The 18,738-nt window shown below is 43.5% G+C and overlaps 1 protein-coding gene across 1 annotated transcript in view; it reads left to right on the plus strand.

Moving 5' to 3' along the window:
* The first annotated feature begins 1,464 nt into the window (after positions 1 to 1,464).
* TG (thyroglobulin) overlaps positions 1,465 to 18,738 on the plus strand; it is a 159,400-nt gene continuing 142,126 nt past the window's right edge. The window contains exons 1-9 of the mRNA XM_065629003.1: positions 1,465 to 1,552; positions 2,790 to 2,898; positions 3,792 to 3,889; positions 4,350 to 4,553; positions 4,901 to 5,060; positions 9,765 to 9,871; positions 10,960 to 11,103; positions 12,830 to 13,015; positions 16,214 to 17,263. Of these exons, the coding sequence (XP_065485075.1) occupies positions 1,465 to 1,552; positions 2,790 to 2,898; positions 3,792 to 3,889; positions 4,350 to 4,553; positions 4,901 to 5,060; positions 9,765 to 9,871; positions 10,960 to 11,103; positions 12,830 to 13,015; positions 16,214 to 17,263 (2,146 nt within the window). The remainder of the gene's footprint in view (positions 1,553 to 2,789; positions 2,899 to 3,791; positions 3,890 to 4,349; positions 4,554 to 4,900; positions 5,061 to 9,764; positions 9,872 to 10,959; positions 11,104 to 12,829; positions 13,016 to 16,213; positions 17,264 to 18,738) is intronic.

Genomic DNA, 18,738 nt, shown 5'->3' on the forward strand with positions numbered 1-18,738 from the left:
CATATTTAAGCCAGAAATACATCAGACTTTTCATCTTTCCTTATTCAGCCCCCCTAGTGCTAATGCTGGCTCTTCTATGTTTATTCGGGTTCCTTTGCTCTGCATGTACGTTTCCCTTCAAATGCTATGCTAATCCAAAAATGAATTTTCTTTTTTTGTCTACTTAATTAGGACTGTCACAGAAATTTTTACTTCCTTATGCCTCTTAAAGTTGCCTTTTTTATTTGGTCTATCATCTACGCTGGCCACATTCTTCATTGTTTCCCAGCCTGATCTTTCTGTGGACCATCGACTTTCCTCAAGTCCAGAGTAGGTTGCTTGAAAGTAAAATCCGAATATAGCCCTACTCATTTTCAAAAGTCTAGTTGTGCTGAAACAAGCTTGTGCTGCTGTTTGAGATCACATTTACCATCTATGTCAAGCACTGTAACTCTGCAGGAGTCTGCAGCCCACACAGAAGGATGCTTAGATCACTTTTAGCACAGTCTTGGTCTGTAAGGAGTATCAGTAGAGTTGTTTCTAGACTGTCTAGTACCCATAAATCACAAACAAGAGTGCTGCCGTCACTTTTAGTTGAAATCAGCCTAAGTCCAGCATTAAACATGTGCTTCTGTGATTATTTAGCTAATTATTCTGGGCCTATTTCTCCAACCTTTGCAGAAGCGGAGGTGAGTTCTCATAATTCCTTGTGTAATAAATGCTGACAATCATAAGAGGTGTACAAGTAAAAAGTGATGCTCTGGAACAAAGAAATACTATTTCTGATGTGTTATAGGTCCAGAATCTTGCATGTGATTAGTACCAAAAATCTTGACTAAACACGTTTAATGGTTATGCTGATCTTCCACCTGGAGGATGAAGCCCGAGAAGCGGAGCTGCTTCCTACAGCCACTTGGCTGTGTTAAAGCACATGGTGCAAGTGGGACTAAAAGCAAAGGGTCAAATGCAATTGAGCTTCCATTCTCTTCAGAGTCAGCGGAGCTGCGTCCACCCTGTTTTTACTTAATAAATAACCACGTTATGAAATGTATTTACTCCTAGTCCCGCAGCACTTGGAGGCCTAACTCTTGCAGGTTAGGCTCCCTAGAAACACAAAAAAATGTACTTGTAACACAGAGCACAGACTCTGGCTGTGCCACAGTGCGACTGAGAGCCGGAGCTCAATATATTCAATCTGTACGTTGATTTAACTAAGTCCCCTCTGCCACCCACTTGTTCTCCTCTCCATGACTGGCTCCGTTCTGCTCCCTGGAGCGGGGGTGAGAACTGGCCGAGGAGAAGCACGAGGGTGGTTCCAGGTGAACGGGCCTCTTGTGGTTTTCCCAGAAGCGTCGTCTGCGTCACTCGCCCAATTTCATGGCCGGTCTACCAGCACATAAGTGAATCCGTTTGTGCGCTGGTTGCTATAAAAAGGCAGGTGGGAGCTGCGTGGGGCGTGCGGGGCTGCCCCACCGACAAAAGGGGATGGAGCTCTCCCAGCACAAGCTGGGCTCCGTCCCATTTTGCACCCTTCTTTGCTGCCTGATTAGCATCACAGCAGCCAATATATTTGGTAAGTACACTTGTTCTTTTCCTTTGCCCGTGTCCAGCAGTGACTGTACTCCTGTAATCTTTATTCTGCTCTGTACTTTATTCTGACAAAATATGTAATGACCTTTCACACTGCAAACTTAGCCATTGTGTGCATGCAAACTGAGTTTGGGCTCCAGGTTATATACTAAGCTACAAGGATTTGTAAATGGTCAGGGTTATCAAAATTCAGTGCACCTGGATTTTGGATGGAAAAAAAAGAAAAGTTTTCTAGAAGAACAGGCTGGGTTAGAGAAGGAACTTGGGTAAGAAAATGTGGTGCTACATGGATGTAAAGGTCCTGATATTATATCTACTACTTCTATGTGGCGTCATCCAATTTAGGCTTGAACCTTAAGGTACTGGGTAGTATGAGTGCCGTCCCCAGCTCTTTGGTCTGAGTGTGATAGTCCTGCACAATAAGCAGTTTGAGTCACTCAGTCTCTTGACTCATATGTCTTAGCTGACTGTCTCTAGCACTGCACATGGGCATCTCCACACATCCCAGAACAACTGGCGCAGAGTCACATTTAAGATGAAAATGGTAAGGTTTGCCTACATGTGAATGTCTACGGTGAGCTAACCTAAAACCACTTCGCAGTCTCATTAAAATTTTCACGTGGGCTTAAGGGGACACAATAAAAACTGACAGGAACAGAAGTGATTGAGAGGTCTTAGGTGCACAGAAGCTATCTGTGGTTAAAGGACTCCCTGAGCTACAATTATTGGAGGCTCAAAAGTATTCAGAATACTTATGTATTTGCACTACTATGTGTGTTCACACTCAGACCAAATACTGGATTAAGTGAGCCTTTGTTCTAAATTGCTGAAGCTGTGGTTTTGTTTGTTTGCTGTGTTTTTATAGAACTAGTGCTGATAGGCACAAGAAGGTCTGAGTAAGTAAATTACCCCAGGTACCAGTAAATGATAGCCGTATCAGTACAGCACAGAGCTGAGACTAATTAAATACAGGGCTGGGAAAAAGGGTTCATGGGCATCCCTGTCATGTGCTTATCCTGCAGCTGGCAGCCCAGCCCGTTTGTTCAGTACCTCCCTGTGCTGTCCCATGCAGAAATGCTCATGAGGAGCAATGGGAAACAACCAGGGAGGACCCATGGACCTGGGGCTGTCACCATGCACCGTGGGCACTAACAGAGTTTTGATAAGAACTGGCTTGTGGTAAAATCGCAATTATCTGTTCACCTTCTTGCTGCTTTCAGAGTATCAGACAGATGCCCAACCGTTACGTCCATGTGAACTTCAGAGGGAAAAGGCTTTTTTGGGAGGAGAAACCTACGTTCCTCAGTGCTCAGAAGATGGCCAGTTCAGGTAATTCATCCTTGCTATTATCCCACTGCTATACGACATGACCCTTCATTACTAATGAAAGCTTTAGCCTGATTTGAAGAGCCTCTGTATAAGTAGACTGGAGAGTGAGGGGTGTAGAAGACTTAAAGTGACTTCATTGAGTTATGTTGCAGATCCAGCCTCTCCTGAATGAATTCTCTGCTGCTGGAAATAATCTCTGGGTTAAGAAGTCAATGTAAGATTAATATGCTAATCTTGGCAGCATTGTTTGCATATGAAATACTTGGTGCAGGTTGTGTAATGCAACTACTGCCTTCCTACACATGCTCATGGGCTCTGCTCTGTGATCAGTGTGCCAGCTGCCACAGCTAAGCCAAGGTGGAGAAGTTATCCACTGCTGTAGGTGGCGCAGTTGGATTTCCTTCTAAAGGCAGTAGAGGAACTAAAAAGCACATAGAGAACAGTGATTTAGAGAGCAGCATGTTGCTTGAAGATGCAAGAAGTTAATGAGTTAAAGTTGAGGCTGTGGGGGATTGTGATATTCTCTGCTATTATGTTATTGTTGTTGCCTAGGGTGGAGGACCTTGACCTTCCTAGATTTGACTTAGAAAATATCTCGAAATGTATGGTAAATCTCAAATACCGAGAATCAGATTCTGCCCATCCTACTTGCTTCCTGAGTGACTTCAAGTCACTTATCTGCAATTTCTGAAGACTTCAGAGAATTATTAGAATTAAGAGCTCCCATCAGATAGAGTTAGAGGCACCAGAAATGCAGCCATTTCTGATTCTATTATTTGCAGTGTTAAATTATTTGAACTTTTTGGCTTGCTTTATGGTTTTGTTTGTGTCCTGTAGTGACTGAGAACTCTGTCACTAACAGAATAAAATATGTTATTTGTGATCTCCTTCAGGACAGCTCAGTGCAGTAGGGATGGCCTCTCCTGTTGGTGTGTGGATGAGGATGGCATTGAGGTACCTGGCAGCAAACAGAACGGATATCCCGTATCTTGTAAGTCAAAAGTTTCTAATTTTGTTTAGATTGGGCAAAGAACCATTTAAATCTGCATTTGAACTGCTGAAATCAAGAACAGGTTAGCTCCAGACTTTGATGGACTCTAGTTTGTTGTAATTTGCTGGATCTTTCTAGTGGAAGTTCTGAAGTTTCTTCAGGACTGATCATGGAAACCTGATACATCTGGATGGCCTGTATTTATGAAGGTCACAGTAATGTAAATCATGAATGAAAGATCAACTTAGTGTATTGGCTTTTGAGTATGAGATCTTCAACCCCATCTGTGGTGGATTTCTCTGTAGCAATTTTCATAACCCCAAGTCCATCAGTGTCCTCATGCCACCTGGGTGGCAGAATCAGGACTTGCAGCTCTGGGAAAACTCAGGTGTTGTCTTAATAAATGATTTAGAGCCCAGCGAGTACCTTTCTCTAACAGTGCCTCTCTCTGGTCCTACAGGCTTATCCTTTTGCCAGCTGCAAAAGCAGAGGATCTTGGTGAGTCGATACATCAACAGCAGTAGCATCTCCTACATCCCTCAGTGCCTGGATTCAGGGGCTTTTGATGAGGTGCAGTGTGACACGAAGCTGGGTCAGTGCTGGTGTGTGGATCCAGAAGGAATGGAGATTTATGGCACCAGGCAGAGAGGAAAGCCAACGCGGTGTAAGTAATAACCAACAAAATGGTGGGGTTTGTAGGGTGGGAAGGTTTGATGTGATTGAAAGGTGGTAGATCAGAAGCTTGGACACTGAAGCCTACGCTTATGCTACAGAAGTACAGGTGCTTAACTGAGGAAGTCTCTGTTTCATAAACTATAGAATATCTCAAGTTGGAAGGGACCCATAAGGATTGTTGAGTCCAACTTCCTCCTCCTCATAAAGAGGATATGAGGCATCTAGGTGTCTATGTTCAGTGTAATGAATCTAAGCCCCTTCCAATCCACGGGATGGCTACTCAGCAGTTTGTGGGAAGTTAAAACACCAGTAAATATTAACTTTGTTTCCCATCAGGTCCAGGGAGCTGTGAGATCCGAGATCGTCGCATTCTGCATGGGTTTGGGGAGAAGAGCCCACCACAATGCTCAGCAGATGGAGAGTTTCTGCCTGTCCAGTGCAAATTTGTCAACACTACAGACATGATGTTTTTTGATCTCATTCATAGTTATAACAGGTAAGAGGATAGCCTTCTGAAACAGGGAGGCAATCCTGCATTCCTCTTCAAGTCAGTGTCTCACTGCATTATTTTTTCCTATGTGAAGCCCTTCTCCTGTGACCCCATATGATGCTATTTTCTGTTGATCAATGGACCAAGCAAGAATTTTTATCTTCTGAATTAAATTTACTAATTTAGAAAAGCCTGATATTCCATCCGTGCCGTCTGCTCAATGTGTCCTCACACAGCAGTGGATACCACATTGTGATCTGTGTTTGGAAAAGTAGCCAGGGCTGTTTTCCAGACTGACACACAACAGCGAATGAGATAAATATGGAAGGAAGAGAGGAGTTTTTATATATATATATATATATATGAGGTAGGAAAGATGATTCCACATGAGAGATGAAAACAGACGGGCAAGTGACAAGATGCAAAGAGCAAGTTCCACGTGATGATGGGAAACTCCCATCCATTTAGGCAGTGCCCAGGTTGCTCACACAGGTGAATGAGTGGTGAACAGGCAAGATGACATTTGACTGGTTTTGGTTTGTTGGAGCGGACTGGGGAAGACAAAATGCTGGATCAAATGCTCATCCGTGGGAGCAAGAATCCATTGTCCGGTGGAGGAGCTGGGAACTGATGTTCAGGAAGAGAAAGAAGAGATGGGCAAGGGGAACCACAGGGAGAGGAGTTCGTTTTGGTGCAGATATTCAGACATTCCAGAGAAACCTTTTGGTCTCTCGTGAAATGTCTTTATCTTGGCATCTCAGTCAACACTTTCCTCCGGTGGAGGGCAGTGGAGTAAATGTAATGTCTCATTCTGACTTGGCTCTGTAGTAGCAAAGGCATTTTATTGTAAATGTCAGCTTAGCTGTTTTGAGGGTTTTCTTTTTTAATTTAAGCAAAACTGAAAGGCAGGCCCAAATGCACAGTGCGAATTTGTCAGGTCTTTGGGAGAGGTTATTTTGGCAAGAGCAGAATAATCTGGCTGCTTTGTTTGTTGGCCTGTGGAGTGTGGAAATTCAAAAAGAGCAATTACAGAGGAGAAAGCAAGGCTTTAAATTAACATTTTTTTTCTCCCACTGGGAGGTTTGTCTGCAAAGGCCTGTGAGATTGGGTTTTTCTTGTGTCCGTGTCATGTAATTAATCACAGCAGGATGGTTTCACTCCCAGCTGCCTACCTTTCTAATTATAGTGTTGACTTAAACCCATTACCGTCATATCTGAGAATCTCAGGTCATCAATATATTTATTTTCATACTATTCTTGCCTGAAATGTCATTGTCCTGTCCCATAAGCAGGAGGCCAGAATATGGAGTTGAAGGCATGAGTTTCGTAGCAAAGAACTGTAGCAGAACAGGGATTTAAGCCCATATTTTATGTTCATTTGAAAACAGTGGAGCAACGTTCTTTGGTACCCCAGGCTGATTTTAGAAATCTAGACATGTTGGACTAACTCCCTTTCCAAATTGTTTTCTTACACCTTTATAAATATTCCAGAATAAATCAATGTGTTTAAAAAAATAAATGGAGAAATTCAGAAGTTTAGGGTTAAGACTTTCCCAAGAGGAAGACTTTTGGAAAGAAAGATGAGCCCAAATTTCTGGCTTCACCCTGGTGACTTTACTGCTCTTACTTATTTTATGCAGGCTGTGCCCAGGTCCTACTTGAATGGGCAGCCACGTAGAAGACCCTGTAGCAGATTGGTGGGAAAGACCAAAAAATCAATAGTCAAGGAGGATCTTTTTACTTTCTTGCTATAATTTCCATCAGACTGGAGGCCTTGTGTCAGCGTCTTTATCCCACCTCACTGGGGCTTCTGCCCTATTATGTATTATTTCATTGGCAATGGAAAAAAAACTGATTAGTTTTTCTCCCTCTGTTTCTGAATAGTCAAGGAGAAAGGCAGCTATAACTTGAGCTGCACATATGAAACATAGAAGAGATTACTTGCAAACCTGCTTTTGAAGATCAGTAGTGAGTTGTCTTTGCTGGAAGCCATGTGCAGAGGCTCACATTTGGAAGAAAAGGTCAACAACCTCACATTTATTTACACTCCCATACTTTTGAGTGTGAGCATTCTTGTTGAAACACGTCAATATACATTTATCCATAACTTAAATGTAGTCATCTTTGCTTCAGCCATTGTTTTGGACTGTGTCTGATAGATGAGGTAGTTGGTGTTATCGCTACTCATGTTGAAGGGTGTGATTAAAAAGAGGCTAGGAAAAGAAAAGAAGCCGTAGGAAATGACTTTTCCAAGTAAGCTGAGCAAAGTTCTGTCCTCGTGTTTTTGTGGGCCTAATTTATATCCGTTTGTGCTTTGTTTAGCTGTACTCTCAACTTGGAACAAAATAACCAGAATGACAGGATATGACTACACATCTGCCCTATATAAAAGTAGTATATTTATGCATGTGACTTCTGAATGTTAAGGATGAAAGAAATCAGCATGCAGGATTTTTTCATTGCATCCTGTTTCACTCTGCTAGACGCTGAGATGCTGGGGTGATGAGCTCTAAGGGCAAGTGCAGTGAAGAGATCTGCCTTTGCGTATCAGGGCATTGCTCTCTTAGGAAAAGATCGTGTTCCTGATAGGAACCAGGACAGGATAATTCAGGGGACCAGAAAGCTCTTGAAATACCCCAAGCCATATATATCCCTATGTACACAGAAGACCATAGAAAGATAGTATTTAGCTGTTTATATGTTAAATTGCATAGTTTTAATGCTGACGGAAGTTCCTTTGTGCCCTGAGGTATGACATTTTAATTGTCTTCAGCATGCCAGTGCCAGCAGTGGGCAGGGTTTGATGATCCAAAGTGGAGAGACTTGGTAGGCATTTGGTTTGAAGGCAAGGGAGAGTGCCAGGGTGGAGCAGCACTACACAGGGACGTGCAGGCTCTGAGGCAGGAGCACTGCTGGATGACGCTGGGACAACCCCGAGGTCACCAGCCCCTTCCTCTGACAGGGGTTGCTGTTGCTTTGGGCAAAATCACGGAATCATAGAACAGTTTGGGTTGGAAGGGACCTTCAAAGCTCATCCAGTCCAACCCCCTGCAATGAGCAGGGACATCTTCACCCAGATCAGGTTGCTCAGAGCGCAGATCAGCCTGGCCTTGAATGTCTCCATGGATGGGGCATCCACCACCTCTCTGGTCAACCTGTGCCAGTATTTTACCACCCTCATTGTAAAAAATTTCTTCTTCATGTCTAGCCTGAATCTCCCCTCCTTTGGCTTAAAACCATCACCCCTTGTCCCTTTGCAACAGGCCCTGCTAAAAAGTCTGTCCTCACCTTTCGTATAAGCTCCTTTTAAGTACTGAAAGGTTGTGATAAGGTCTCCCTGGAGCCTTCTCTTCTCCAGGCTCAACAACCCCGACTCTCTCAGCCTGTCCTCATAGCAGAGGGTGTTCCCCAGCTTGTGCTTTGATGTACTGAGGAAGCAGTAACTTCTTCAGCTCTCCTGGCATGAGGTGGCAGAGCTCTCAGGCGGATCTTGAAGGTTGCAAAGGGCCATTATTCCACCCCAGAATGCCACTGTCTCCGAGCCAGACAAGCATTTTGCTGCATTTCTCAGGGGCACTGCAGGCCACACGTGCCGGAGCAGCCCTGGGGCTGCAGGAGGTGCCTTTGCAATTGAGGTTGGTCGTAGTCCCAGTTTCACAGCAAACCGCTTTGACACATTAAGCTTTTTCCCAGTTGATCAGGGCCTAATCTACCATTACTCTTGCTGCTAAGTGTCCTTCTTTGCTAAAAACCTACTTTATGTATTTCTCTGAATGTCTTGAGGAGAAAATTCCACTTCTCTCTCTTTAGATTTTTCCCACATAAGCCGGGTGCAACTGGGACACCAGACCTTTATCATATTTCACAGTAAGGATGTGTGTCTGTAAAATAATATGACTATTTTGGAAATCGGCAAAATTGTTCCCCTGGTCATATTGCTTGAATCTAGAGAAACTTATCTTCTGTTTGCTTGGAGAAACCCTAGAGTGTCTGTCACTTAAGATCACATTTTTTATGTTTTTTCCAACTCTGACCCTATTAAGTTTCCTTCCTAAATTGTTGCTTTTCTGGAATGTGGCTGTTGTCACTCCTGGAATATTATACTGAAAACGAATGTCTCTTTGATCTCCAGAACTAGAAGTCATTCGTACTTGTAATATGTTAAAACCCCTTTTCTTTTTAATCCATTGGGCCATGCTTTCAAAATTAAAAAGATTAGTGAAGTTTTTACCAGCTTTTGTCCTTAATTCACTGCAGAACATGTATATACTATGTAGGGAAAAGAAAGCAACCTGTTTGTTTAGGCACTCTGCCATCATGTGCAGATTTGTGGAAGGAGCTAATGAATGAATGTTGTAATAACATTAAGCCAACCTCTCTCTATTTTATGTTCTTTGACAGGCTCTCAGAGATGAGAATAGAATTGAAAATGAGTGCTAGGTATTGGGTACCTGCTTAGGAAGGGTCAGAAATCTGTCTGAAGGGAGACCTTATTGTCCTGTGTTTGCTTAGAAAAATTACATTTAGGAGACTTGTTAGCCTGCTGAAATTCTGATTTGGATCATGTCAGAATCTGGTGGCTACAAGGAGGCTGAAGGGTTTTGTAATGGCTTTGTGCTGTGCATCCTCACCGTACAAATTCGGGAGGGAAACACAGATGATGCTTTGTTGTTGTGTATGAACCTCCCAGGAGGCTGCTTTCCCTTCCAGGCTCCCAGAGGCTTTCCAAACGTTCAGCTCCCTGCGGGAGACGTTCCCAGAGGTCTCTGGGTACTGCTACTGTGCAGACAGCCTGGGGAGGGAGTTAGCAGACACCGGTAAGTACCCTCCGGCAGCTGATCCTTTAGATTGAGCAGCTTTGAATTCCCGAGAGAAAGGACAAATAACAAGTGTCAGTCTTCAGCTTCACTCGGGGCTTCAGTTTCACTCTTACAAGAAGTAAGACTGCTGGGACCAGTGTAGTGCCCATGGGAAGGGCTGGAGCTCACTGGTGAAATTCCACCCTTAGGAGCAGCGCTGCAGTCAGCAGCAAGTGGAGCTGCTGCGCAGGAGCTAATCTTGTCCTTTCTGAGATGGTGGAATAGCAGTTCTGAACCTCCAGCGTCTGCCCACACAAGAAAATTGCATCATATTCGATGAGTCCAATTAGCAAATGCAGGAGAATATAAAGGGCCTGGAGACTGAGCTATTTTCTTCTTGCTCAGCTAGAATCATGGAATGGGTCAGGTTGGGAGAGTCCTTTAAAAATCATCTTGTCCAACCCCCTTTCCATGGGCAGGGACATCAGATGGTCCTTCTTTTTCTTTCATAGCTTCAGGACAACTTTCAGGCATGTTAATAGTTCATGGGACATGTTAGAAGAAAGACTGTTTTTTCCAAGAAAGAGGCATGAGGAGGCTGAGGAATTCCAGCTCCTTTTCTTTAGATAGGATGGTTTAAAAAAAAATCTTGGAAAAATGCAAAGCATGATAGCTTAAAATTTAGATCATAAATGAGAACTTTAGCATTTAATTTCCATGGGGGTAAGAGGTTCTCCAAAAAGTTTTTTGTTTTTTACACTCAGAGAAACCACTGCACATCCTTTAATGTGCTCAGGGTGTACCAGCAAGACAATTAGGAATTGCTTTTTGGAAGCATTGGTTTCTGACTGACAGAACAGTGTCAGTCACTGGATGTTCCTCCTGCTCATTTTGGTAGATGTCAAGGCATAAAGTTAGTGCCTGGGCACTCATCAGTGGATTACATGGTGTGGTGCATTAGGGTTACGCAGTATAAGTTCACATTTTGCCTGTTTAGAGGACTGCTTTGCTTTTTCCTGAAAGGCTTCCAGTTCTGCTATTCTGGTGCAAAGTAAGTGACTTCAGTCTTAAAATCAGGCTCAGTGTTAAAAGTTTGTCTTTCCCAGGACTGGAATTGCTGCTCGATGACGTTTACGACACAGTTTTCTCTGCCGTGGAGCCTGCCCGCGCGTTCATGGAGACCAGTATATATCGGATCCTACAGAGACGGTTTCTGGGAGTTCAGCTGGCTACAACTGGCAAGTTCAGATGTGAGTAGCCCCCAGGTGATGCCCTGTAAATAAGCTGACAATTTTGGAACTTAAATGTGACACCTACCACTGAGGAGAGTTGTTCTAGGAATCTCCTGCACTGAAATAATATAATAGCAATGTTTCAGTGCAAGAAACAAGGTCCCTGAATTGCAACTGACTTTTAACCTCTGGGTTGTACATTCTTAGCAGCAGATTGTACCTGTCCTCTGATCAACGCTTTCCCACACACTTGAAGTTCACATGAACTCTCTGTATTTCTTGTCCTGAGATTATGGAGATGGATCTGATGATTTTTTAAATTAAAAGCCTGGGAAAATACTCCCTAATTTATGAAGGTGCGCTCATAAATAGGAAGGATTTTATGCTGGCCATAGCACACTCAGTCCCCAGGAGGCTACACAAGAGTTTGTGGTGCCTTAGCCAGCAAGGCTGAACTTCTGGATCTGCCCTTGGGTCCGTTCCCTCCCCGCTTGGGATAAATGGGGAGAGAGTTTCTCTGCCTACAGGCAGTGAACTCTGTGGAACAGGAGGTCAGGTACCTCCTTCTCTCTCCCACAGCAGAGCCCAAGAGACTTACCTTGGCTGGGGGAATTTGAACCCCCTGGTGTGATCATTTTCATCTCCAAATTTCTCTGGCACTGCAGTCTGACCCTCACTAAAGAATTGCATCACCAGAGATATTAAGCAGATATTGATGTAAGTCTTCCGGCCACATAGTTGTGTGGTTTTTCTATTTCTGGGATGAGCTGATCATCCTGGAGAGTCTGGAGAGCATCTTCCCCCTCCTGCTGCACAGCATTGTGCATAAGCTCTGACTGCAGCTGGGGATGCAGCAGCTGTCAGCAAAGATGATGCTGTAGCAGCCACAAGATGGAGATGTGACCACGTTTCTCAGCTGAGAAAGGAACCGCTTTGGTGACTTACCCAGATCTCACACCACCACCCGAAGCCACACACGTTAGGAAAGTTGTCAGACTTGCTTGATGAACGGGTTGCTCTGACATGATGCTCATGCTGCCTCAGCCTGGTAGCTGAGTGTAGCTGGAGAGCTCTTGAAGATGAGAAATGCTTAGGCTGTAGGATCGCAAGTTTATATAAACTAGCAAAATTTCTGTTGGAAGGGTGTAGTCTAGTATTGGAGAAATCATAACTCAGAAGATTTTCTTTATGGAGTTTTGACTTCTCTGCCATTAAGGCCAGTTTGACAAGAATGGGGTCTTCAGATCCCTGTGGAGGGAAGTGAAAGAAATTGGGTGGTCCCAGACCAAATCTCCACAGTAAGGTGCAGATCTTTGTTCAGGAGCAATGCCTCATTGTCTTCAGAAACACTGATAGTTGCCTTCATCTCAATTTCCTAAGCCGCACATCTGTCTCTGTTGACCCAGAGCCCATCTAGCCTCCAGCATGGCCCACTGAGAGAGATGCCGCTACTCTTGCCTATCCACAACTATGGCTGAAAAATGTGTTAAGGTTTTATTTTCTGTTTAGTTTTCAGAAACAAGTACTACAGAGGAAAAGCCTGGGGCCAATTCTCCAGGGAAAAAAAAGATGAATACTTTATATTTTGGGCTGGGACTTGAAATTTCACTGAAAACAGTCAGGAAATTAAACTTTTTTTCTTTTTTTTTTTTTTTCCTCTCAAATAGGCAAATAATGGGATCAAGCAGAGATGGCTCTGGAACTTTAAGCTTTCCCTCCTTAACACATACCGTTTTCCTTCCAGGCCCGTCGAAGTGTGAGGTCGAGTGGTACGCAGCCCTGCGTTACCAGCACTCCTACGTGCCGGCTTGCGATGCCGATGGGGGCTACGCGCCAGTGCAGTGTCAGCAGGGAGGGCAGTGCTGGTGTGTGGACACCAAAGGGCAAGAGGTCCAGGGCACAAAGAGACGAGGACAGCCCCCAGCTTGCGGTATGTACGAGATTTGGAAGAGGAAAAATGAGCACACCTCTTGGTGTCTTTAGAAAGAAACCTGAAGGAGCAGTTGCCGTCTTGGCTGTGACAAATTCTGGTGTTCAAAAACTAGGATCTGAAATCCTCCCTGGGGTTAAAAGCCACATTCTAATAAATAAATATCATATACATTGTATTTTTCTTTATGACTTTTCATTAGTCTTTTAGTTTTGCATACTCTTTGCAGCCCTGATATCTATTTCTTGACTCCAGGAGCTGGGGCATTAAGTCAAAATATCTGGTATAATGTAAGGAAGCCAGTGATGGTGGTTTTTGTTTTTACCTCCTTCCTTTGGTGAAATGCTGTGGAATTTCTAAGGCATCTCTCATTCCTAGCATTTTTTTCCCATCTCTGTCACTGCATATTTGGCCATGAAAATTGCCCAATCCAGTAAAAAAAACCCCAGACAATTTGGAAAAGGTGTGCGGGTTCGGACTTTGAGATATTTCGTTAAGAATACACCATCAAATTACTGTCTCAAATGGAAATGACAGCAGAAATGTCAAAGGGCCGGAGGGGCGGAGAAGAGTTAAAGACCTTCACTCCGGAGCGCACTACCTAAATATTCAGGATTATGCTGGAGGGCTGGGGTACAGGGTCTTAACTCAGGAGCTGCCTTTGGGGAAGGTAATTTCTCCATCTGAGAGACACAGTCTTACCATGCAGATAGAGGAGGAGGAGCCTACCCTGGATGTCATGGCTCCAAGTCACTCAGAGTGCTCTGGGCACAGACAAGCTTTTCGTGAAATGAAAATGTTAGCGTGCCTTCGAGGCTGATCACCAAGGATATTGCAAGGGACCTTCCAAGAGGCCTTGCCATATGTTGGGACTGGTTGTTTTCTCTTTGAATTTGCTTTGCTGAGCCCTCCTGATGATTTTTTTGAGGGTGATGGCTTGAGGCTGCTCGCAGCTTTTATTGGCAGACTCAGGAAATTTAAACAGGGAAAAATTTCTGCAGAGGTTTTGCAGACTAACTCCTGAGAAGGTATTTCTTGAGGATATATATAGCTGCAGTCTGTGTTCAGACAGCTACATGCCATGTGCATATCTCCAGTTCTGCTCTGTTTTATTTCTCTTTAACATCTTCAGCTCTCACACTCAGCGTGAATGCTGGAGGATGCAGAGACGTAGGTGTGGGTGGCACGTTGGATACTCGCATGACCTAGGACACCAGGCAGTCCTGATACTGATAGAGACCTGCTTCTTTCCAGACCTTTACAGTAAACTCGCCCCAGCAGTGCTTTTCTGTTTGTTCCTTCTCGCTTTGCTTTGATTTGATTCAAAAGCGGGTAGGAGAGGAGAGAGAGCATTTGAAGACCGTGATCCTACATTTGTTTCATATTAGCATACTTGTGGGATTGTGGCTTACGCTAACTTATTGGTCCCCAGAGGAATGTTCTGCATCCCTCTTACCAAGAGCCAACACTGAAAAGAGAAGGGGCCCATCCTACAGAAAATGCCTTTATACAAAGGAACCACTGTGAGGGACTCTGAGCCCCAGCCAGGAGCTGCAGAGCAGGACGAGGGTGCGAAAGGAGGAGTGAGAAAGGTGCTGATCAAAGAGCTTCAGATTACTTGCTAATCCATTTTAGCATCTTTTAAGATTTTCAGCTTTTCTCCTTACTGTTAACAGGGTTCACGACTGCTTTGTATTTCCTGAATGTGGAATAAATGCGATGGGGTGGCGAGTCCAAGGAGGCCATGCTGGAGCAGACCAAAGCTGTTTGTCCACCACCCTGTCCCCTACAAGGACAGCACGATGGTGCTTAGGGAGAAAGCGTGAGAAACATAGGAGATGCATATAGCTTCCATATATCCTTCCTGTTGCCTGCTGGGTGTCCCAAACTGGAAGCTAAACCCAGATTGCTATGTTCAGCACTCCCATATGGAGTCATCTTCCAGGGATTTGCCCTGTTGCTCTTTAATGTTTTTTTCTTCCTGGCATCCCCTGACAATACATTTCATTATCATAATTATGTGTTCTACTTCTGGACCATTCTAATTCCTGTACTATGAGAAATACTGAATAATAATTATTATCTATTGTGAACGATGTGAAGCATCCTGTTTTTTAAAAACATTTATTATATTTTTTGTCCAAATGGTATAGTGTCTTTGGAAAAGCTGTTCTGTCCTCAAAATATGTTTGCATCCCTTCTCTATAATTCTGCTACTTTTGCATCCCTTCTCTATGATTCTTCCACTTTTTGAAGAAATGTAACCCTGTGGCACATCATTCAAACTGCTGCATGAGTTCCAGAGATTCTGTCAGTGCCATAACCATCCTGTCTATTTTGTTCTCAGTGTCTTTTATCTACCAAGTCTTTCCTTTTTTGGTGCCTTTTGAGCCTTAAGCTGACATTTTCAGAGGTCCTTCTTCAGTGGTTGCATCCTAACTTAGAGCCATTGCCCTCTGTTTATGAATGTACAGATGGAACTGGGTGCAGAAACACCAATGACTTAGCTTGGCCCAGGATGTGGGTGGCCAGGACCACTGTTGGTACCCTCAGTCCCCTGACATTTGACTATTTTTGTTGAAATTTTCTATTTTTTTTCTTTGGAGCTCATTTGTGAATGACATCTGGTCTTTAGCACTTTATTACTGCTAATTTTAACAATTTATTTTGAAACTTCTTGTAATGAACATTTCACTAGGAAACCAAAGATCTAGGTAGGAAGCCTCCATAAATTCCTTGTTAGTGGGCACTAATTAAAATAATTTTCTGTTTTTCTGCAGTCTGTTTCTTTCTTAGGTTCACATATTGTGCCTGCATCGTTGGAGGTTTGCATTGTAAGCAGACATCATACCAGGGAGTTAAAGTATTTGGAAAAGACTTCTTTGTTCTTTCAGCCATAGGAACAAGAACGAGGTTTTACATTGGGAAACAACAGAACCAGAAAAAGACCACAGAGCAGAAAAGTCAGATGTGGTGAAGGAATACTTCCTTTCACTTTGTGTTGTTGACTGGAAAATTTTATTTATAGACCATATTCAACAGCAGTTCCTTATCAATGTATATGGTGCATAGTTGAGGAAGCAGAGACAAGATGAACTGCACTTTTATGTGTTTTCTACTGAGACTGCTTGAAAAACAGCCATAGAGTTACAGGTTTTGGAAGTTCAAAAATTTGCATGTTTTTTAATCTTTGTCTAGGTGAAGAGCAAGGGTGCATCTCTGAGAGGCGGCGCGCGTTGTCGAGGATCTTTTATGGCCCTGCTGGCTACTTCAGTCAGCATAATTTGTTTTCCACGCCAGACATGCAATCAGAAAAAATACCTGGCTTCTCAAGACCTTGCCCGCCCTACTTCAAGGAGCTGTTTCTGGACTCTGGATTGTCATCCCCAGTTGCACAAAGCCCATATGTCAGCCAGATTCCTGGGCTAGAAATCACACTTAGTGAAGCCATCACAGGGATGTTCCCATCAAGGGAACTGGCTCAAGTGGCACTGCAATTTACGGCCAATCCAAAGCGTTTCCAAGAAAACCTTTTTGGAGGAAGGTTCCTGAAGAATTTGATCCAGTTTAATTTCACAGGGGCACTTGGCACCAGTGGGAAATACAGCATTAGCCAATTTTTCTCACAGGAGGATGTGGCAGATGGGGATAACACCCAAGGCCTTCTGGAATCAGCTGAGGTATCAAAGGAAAGCTCCATTTTGAGTAAACCTCTTGTAGGCAGCTTTGGCCGCACGGTAACTCTACAGGACAATCAGAATAAGATGAAATTCCTTTCCTCTGTTCTGGAACTACCAGCGTTCTTTACATTTCTTCAACAAGTGATTTCTGTCCCCAAAAGCATCGCTGAAGATTTAGGTGAAGCGGTCAAACTAGCGTTGGGATCCAAAGACTGTGGTGAGGAGCCAAGGGACCTGTTTGTTCCAACCTGCACGAAGGAGGGGAGGTATGAGGAAGTTCAGTGCTATGCAGGAGAGTGCTGGTGTTTGGACGCTTCAGGTAAGGAAGTTCCAGGCTCAAGAGTTCCAGGCAAACGTCCAAGGTGTCCCACTGATTGTGAGAAGCAAAGGAGAAACCTGCAGAACTTGAAGCAAACCCTGCCTGCGGGATCAGATCTTTTTATTCCCTCTTGCACTGAGGATGGAGACTTTCTGCCGCTCCAGTGTTATGGAACAAATTGCTTCTGTGTTGATTTGAATGGCAAGACTATTCCAGGAATAAGTGGAAAAACTGGAAAGCCAGTGCAATGTAAGTCCTAGAGACTGGGAACTTAAAGATGCTTCCTTCTTATGTTGGAATTTCGTGATTCTTTCTTCATATCTGATTTTATCTAGAAATGTATATATGATGTATACAAACAATATTGTCCCGTAACAGGAAAGTGAGTTGGCCCTACAGTTGCATGGAAATACAGTATACGTAGTGGGAAAAACAGTGTACGTAATCCTTGATATCCTAAGTCTTAAAGGTGGTCCTCTCTTCTTTCAGTGGCTTAGTGTAGGCACACAAACAGGAGCCTGAGGTCTTGCCTTGTTAATGAGCATGTCATTGGCATCTGCCTCTGTTCAAGTGTGTAGCTACTGTGTATAACATCCCTGATGCCCGTGAGACCTGGAGCATCTGTATAACTAAATGTGACCCATGCCAAGTGAAAAAGCCTTTTTATTTCCAGGACCAAGTCACCTGGCACGGTCACTGGCTCATCCTGAAGAGCTTCAGTGCCTTAAAGCATGAACCTCTTTTAGTGTTTTAGTTCAAGAATATATCCCCAACTTAATAGGATGTCACAGGGGTCCAAATGTAGGAGAGGGATTCAAAGGCTAATAGGATTCTCATAAAGGTCACGCAGTCAAGCCAGAAAAGTGAGTCACAAATGACTTGTCAGACATCAGTTTGACATTACAGCTTGCTTATAGACCATGAAGTGCCTCTTCCGCCCTTCTTGTAGTACGAAGGAAGAAGGAAACACACAGGCTAGGGATATTTGTCTTTCAAGTTTCTGTGAACCGAAACCAGCACATCAACAAGCAGAACAGAACAACAGAATATCCTGCTTCTCATTTTGGAATGAATAGCAAAGTATCCAGCAGATGATAATGGTACATAGTGAAGGAGCTTTTTTGAACAGCAGTTTGCAGAAGTAGTGGGGAATTTATCACAATGATCTGAATTGGTAAGGGATTTACATCTAGCAACCAATCTGTAGTGCAATCAAAAATAAGCAGGTTCATAATTCTCTGGTACTCAAAAGGAGATGAGCTCCTATGTTTTGCTATGTTTGTAAAGCTGCTTGGTGGCAAAATAAAATTTGACTCTAGAGATGGCAGAAAAGGCTTCCAACACAAACTCACTCCAATATTTTGAGTGATGGTATTTTTACAGTCAGCTGCAATATTTGGTAGAGAATAGGAAGAGAGGACAACAGAATCCGAAATTTCTGATTAGGTCCAAGGGGAAATTAAATGGATATTATCCTACTGTTCAGGTGGCTGTTTTTGCAGGGATTGGCTGAATAAGAAGTTACAGCCAGATTATCAAATGCATCTGAAAATACCTTGTTAGTAGCATCAAGCACATATCCCCCCAGTAAGAACTACATACACCTAATGTGCTCAAATTTTTTTAACAACTGTATTGATATGCATCTTTCAGCACTCACATGCCTTTAGGAATCTTACTGTGGTTCAGCCAAGGAGCTTAAGAGCATCGGACCTCTTAATAAC

The sequence above is a fragment of the Caloenas nicobarica genome, chromosome 2 (assembly GCF_036013445.1).
Source record: "Caloenas nicobarica isolate bCalNic1 chromosome 2, bCalNic1.hap1, whole genome shotgun sequence".
Classification (NCBI taxonomy): domain Eukaryota; kingdom Metazoa; phylum Chordata; class Aves; order Columbiformes; family Columbidae; genus Caloenas; species Caloenas nicobarica.